The sequence below is a fragment of the Colobus angolensis genome, unplaced genomic scaffold (genome assembly GCF_000951035.1).
Source record: "Colobus angolensis palliatus isolate OR3802 unplaced genomic scaffold, Cang.pa_1.0 Scaffold244, whole genome shotgun sequence".
Lineage (NCBI taxonomy): Eukaryota > Metazoa > Chordata > Mammalia > Primates > Cercopithecidae > Colobus > Colobus angolensis.
In genome coordinates, this window is record NW_012115644.1 from 2,379,251 (window position 1) to 2,384,376 (window position 5,126).

Sequence of the window (5,126 nt, forward strand, 5' to 3'; positions counted from 1 at the left end):
CAGCCACCCCACGCCCCCCGCGTCGCCGGGATTTGCGCGCGGAGGACGCTGGTTCTGGAGGGAACACCACTCTCCAAAGTGCAGAGGGGGGTCCGGCGGCGCGTCTCCGCGGACACCCTCTCCACTGTAGTTACCCCAGATGCCGACTTAGTAGCTTTTTGCCGAGAAAACAGAGGGGGTCTGGGCAAAAAGCCCCCGTTTGCCCCAGCAAAGAACGTACAAGGATCAAAAGATAACGAAACGTCCACTTCCTGAAGGGTGGGAAAAAAAGGAAAAGAAAAAAGAGCCACCCACGCTGGAGATGTCCGTTTTAGAGCTTCTTATTTTCTTCCCTTTCGCTTCGGTTTTCCTTCTCCAGGCTCATTTAATCTGCTAGAGAAGGAGGAGGAGGAGAAGGTGGGGGCCGAGGAGGCGGGGAAGAGAAAGAGAAGTTTGCCAAGAATAAAGTTTTTGCCGGCAAGCGCGGGGACTCCGCACTGGAGGGCACGGCGGAGTCTCGGGGAGTCACAGGAGGGACTTCGGGCCCAAATGCTTCTGCCCGGAGCTGAAGCCGACACACACACTCAGCCCGACCCCTCTTTGTTCCCGGCTCGAGTTTCTCAGCTTGGCTCGCCGGCTCGCCGATCTGCACGCCTCCGCCGGCCAGCTCTGTCAAAGCAAAGAGCTGCGCCCCTTGGGTTCGCCCAGCCGAGGGGAGGGACGCCCCGAGCTTGGCCGCGTGCGAGGCTCCGGGCGCGTCCTGGTTCCTCGGCCCGAGAGCGCGCAGCCCGGGTCCCTCCTCCGCGCCCTGCCCCGCAGGTGAGCTGCTGCGCCTCCCCACTGCTTCTCCTCCTCCCGCGCCTAGCCGGCGCTGTAAAGCTACCCACTTGCGTCGCTTCTCCTCCCTTTCCCCTCCCCCGCCTCCAGCTCTCCTTGGCTGCCCGCTGGAGGGGAGGCGGGGGGTGAGGGGGAGTCGGCGAGAAGGAGGTGGTGATTGAGGGTTTTTTTTCTTTTTCTTTTCCCAGATCCTGTAGGACGAGTATTGGTTTTGGGGTGTGTGAGTGTGTGTGTGCGCGCGCGCCTGAAGGGAAGGATCAGGCAACTTGGCGAGAGAAGGAATGACCAGGCGCTGCTTATAACCCACCGAGAGGCACGCTTTGCCCGCGTGAAATTGACAAGAAACATTGCCGCAATGGCTTGACTTCATCATCTAAGTATCTACTTTCTTGGCCCCCACCCACCCACTCCTTTTCCTCTGCCAGTCTCTCCCCTACCTCCTTGACGCCTCCCATTCTCCCTCCCTCGCTCTGGCCGGGGGAGGAAGATGAAAGAGAAAGCCGCCGCCGCTGTGATCGACACCACATTGATAGATGCTCTGACAGTGGGGAGAGGCGGGAATCTGGGACTGAGAAAAGAAGGAAAAGGGGAAAATATAACAGACATTGCCCAACTATTAAGAGAGAACAGAAGGACAAGGAAAAGAGAGTTGTGGGCTTTCCCGAATATAATATCACACACACGCTCTTTGGAGACAAGGGAACACGCTAGTGAAAATAAAATCTCCAGGCTTACCGAGAAAAAATATGACGAGGAAGAAGGAACTGAAGATTAGATTTTAATTATTGCTTTTTAAACAATGTATCTTTCATTCTGTCCTCACCACGGGATGGACGGAGAGTTGTGCTAGGTCTCTCGTGGGTTTTCAGAGACACACACCGCAGTGTGTGGGAACCTCATCGAGAATGAAAAGATAATCCAAGAAGGGGGAAGAGAAGGCAAAAGGACTCAGGAGAGCAAAGCCAGAAGAGGGAGGGAGGACGGGGTAGTCCCTGGCACCTTGGACTGCGAGCTGAAAGGAACCCTTGAAGATGCAAATCCGAATACAACCTCAAAAATTCCTCAGTCTCCACTGTGTCTTTGATGCATTTTGTACAAAGACAGGAGTTTTCAGGAGATACTTTGTGAAAGTTACAGCAGAAGGGAAGCTGAAGTTTGAAAACACATTACATTTTGTCCCTTGGTTCTCAAACTCCCTCTGTTAAAAATCTAGGCAAAATTATTATATCCAATACAGTAGCCATCTATAAAACTTCAGAACAGTAAACAAAGGACATAAAGAAATGTATCTTCATCTCCTTTAAATTTAAAATAAGGAAAACACTACAGAATCAGATTTTGCTCCGTTATATAGGAATGGTCTAGCAAAGATTCCTCTTCTTTTCCTAAAGGTGAAATGCTGAACATTGAATGGGTAAAGATTTTAACAATGCTGTATCTAAGTGAGCACTTAAAACTTCATCTACTAATAACTACTACTTCTTGGGAATGAGAATTTACTAGGAAGCGATTTTTAAAACTTTACGAAGGATGCAGTTGGTCCCTAGAATATGGCCAGTAGTCACATGTAAATTCTATCTGGGAGATTGGGTCAAAATTAAGGGGTTGGTGAAGGAATCCAGGAAAAGTAAAACATCAAATCCACTTTTAATAGCTGACAATGCTATGCCTCAAGAGAAGAAAAGGAGTATATTCTGCTACAGTGTGTGAGAAACCCAATTTTTGTTTTTGGATGAGGGTGGTATGCCACTTCCCTTAAAGTTATGCACCAGTGTGAGTAAGTGTCCCAGAGAGGTGAACATATAGCTGTGTCAGACATTTATAGCCCCATTCTTAAAAGACATATGGGAAAATAAAGTCAAAAGTCCTCCCATAACTGCACCAATTTGACCAATAGGAAAACAACTAGAAAATGCAGTTTCACCAAAGCAGAGTAGAGGTTCCTTTTCATCAAACCCTCAGGAGGGGGAGGGAGGAACACAGAATGGCTAGGGGGTAGTTTCTGGAAGCCAAAGAGAGATTAAATGATGACTCTTACATCCCCACGCTGTTTAAGTGCTGAAACTAATTCAGATGCCACTTTCTCCTTTATGTTAACTCGCTGGATTCCCCGAGTCATTTGGAGCCTATGCTCCAGGTTTCCTGAAGGTTAGAAGCTCAAGAAGATGCGAATTTTTAGAACAATAGTGGAAACTGTTTACTTGAAGGGCCAAGGGTAGGTGGCTGCGTTTGGTATTTTACTGTGACCCTGTCCATTGAAAACATTGTTTCTAACGAAATAACCCAGCACCTTGCTCTGTTTGCGTGGCTGTTTTCCTCACAGTGGTGTAACTGGTGTTAGCTGATTGTCTTTAGGATTGTTGTAAATCTTCTAATGAGCAGCACTTAGAAGGGGCTTTAGTAAAATCCATGCGCCCCAAATTTGTAAAGCTTCGTTTGGGAGAGAGGTTGACACTTCCACGTGAAGTCTTTCTTTTGGAAAAAGCAGGAGGACGCAGGAGGGGCGAAGTAACCCGGGGAAGACGTTCTTCCCCCTCCCTTACGGATTCAGTGTAGTTTCTAGCATAGGCAATTCTGTCACCGGGCGGTCTTTTCTAATTCGTGTGGGGGCTGGTATTAACATAAGCAGCCGCCTCTTCGGGTGCGAGTGGGATCCCAGGTCCGGGATGTGGTGGGTGCGGTGCGGGAGAGGCACCCGCCGCCCCCTTCACTCGGATGTTAGAGGCAAGTTGTTCGTGTGAACTCGAGAGAACGACTGGAGGTTGGCTGTTGTAGGTTCTCTCCTTCAGGATGTGGGTTTCAGGGGGCGTTTTGATGTGATTTAATTCCGACCGTGAAAACAATTGCTAGGGGCTGGCTGGATTGTTGCTGGTTTTTCCCCTCCTGGTGGCTTTGCTTGGTTTGGGTTTAGTTTGGGAGCAAACTTGTTTTATATCAACACCTCCTTCTGCATCGGGCGCCGTCGCCTCAACTGTGCGTGGGGGGCGAGGCGCCCACCCCGCACAAGAACAGAGGAGCCGGGGAGAAGAGACGGCCTCGCTGCCCACGGGGTAAGCGGAGCCCAGTCAAGCTCGGGAGCGGGCAGCAGAGCCAGAGGAGTGACCCCCACTCACACCAGAAAACCCCTCCCCCCCGGCGGTTTTGTTGCCAACTCGAGTCGGCTACAGACAGTCCAGTGAGTCCTTAATTACAAGGACGAGAGAAAAGCACGGTGCTCCTCGAGTCCTCTCCGCCCCCTCGGTCCTAACCCCCGCCCAGGCTCCAGGTCTTCCCCTTTGTGTGGCCTGGACTCTCTCCCAGCTACAACTTTGGTGGGATCCCAAAGGAAGGAGGTGGCGGGGCCTACGGAAGAGGATACTCAGGAGCCGAGGAGAAGGGCTAGAAAACGAATAATGTGACTCCAGAGGCGGAACTCCGACCCCCTCGAATTCCCACCCCGTCTTCGCCTGGAGACGAAAAGCTGTGGGCATCTTCAGTATAACTGACTTCGTGGAAAAGGAGAGAAGGGGGGCGAGGCAAATGGCAGTTTGTGTCCCAGGGGTTCTTCCGCTTCTTCTTGCCGCCTCCTAAAGACAAACAAACTCAACCCCCCACCCTCCGGGGTATCAGGGAACTCGTGGGACCGTGAAAAAGTCGTTCCCAAATCCGGCCGCCTGCGGACGTCGGGCTTCCGCGGGGCCGGCGCCCGTTGGCGTCTGCAGCTCGGCGCAGCCTCGCGGGGCTCCAGCGAGCGGGGTCCGCCAACACTCCCGCCCTCCTGCGGCTTTCCCCGCGCTGAGCCAGTGCAGGCCGAGCCCCGCGTCCCTGCCTCGCTGGGTGGGGGTCCCGGGCGCGGCTGTCCAGAGGGCCGCCTCGTCCCGCGGCCCGCGGGCAAGGGGCGCAACCCACCCCGCTCTCCAGGCCGCCCCTCTGCCAGCTGGGAGGCGAGGGTACACGTCCTAAGACTCCCCAAGAGGGAGTGGAATCACGCCGGTAGGAGAGCGCACGGGAACCAGGAACGCGAGGCAGGCACAAGGGAGCCCAACGAGCCAGACAGGGCCCGGCCACGCGCCCTCGTCACTCGGCTGCTCTCCGCGACAGGAACCCGGGCTCCCACGCATGGGGAATGCCTAGAATGGAGCTGGAATGGAGGTGGGAGCTGGAGTCATTTTGTGGGCCACAGGACTGCTCATTTCGTGGGCAGGACGGGACATTCTTGTCCCTCCTTTCTGAAAAACTTTTCTCAGGCGCCTGAACTTGGCATGGGGACCGGCCTCGGAAGGCTGGCGAGTAGCACAGCCGCGGCGACCAGCCCTGCGCCCTCCTCGCCC

The 5,126-nt window shown here is 53.7% G+C and overlaps 1 protein-coding gene across 1 annotated transcript in view; it reads left to right on the forward strand.

The window, feature by feature from the left end:
- Nucleotides 1-1,303: 1,303 nt before the first annotated feature.
- The window catches only part of LOC105514430, a 6,786-nt gene continuing 2,963 nt past the window's right edge, over nucleotides 1,304-5,126 (forward strand). The window contains exons 1-2 of the mRNA XM_011945779.1: nucleotides 1,304-1,360; nucleotides 3,667-3,866. Coding sequence (XP_011801169.1) covers nucleotides 1,304-1,360; nucleotides 3,667-3,866 — 257 coding nt within the window. The remainder of the gene's footprint in view (nucleotides 1,361-3,666; nucleotides 3,867-5,126) is intronic.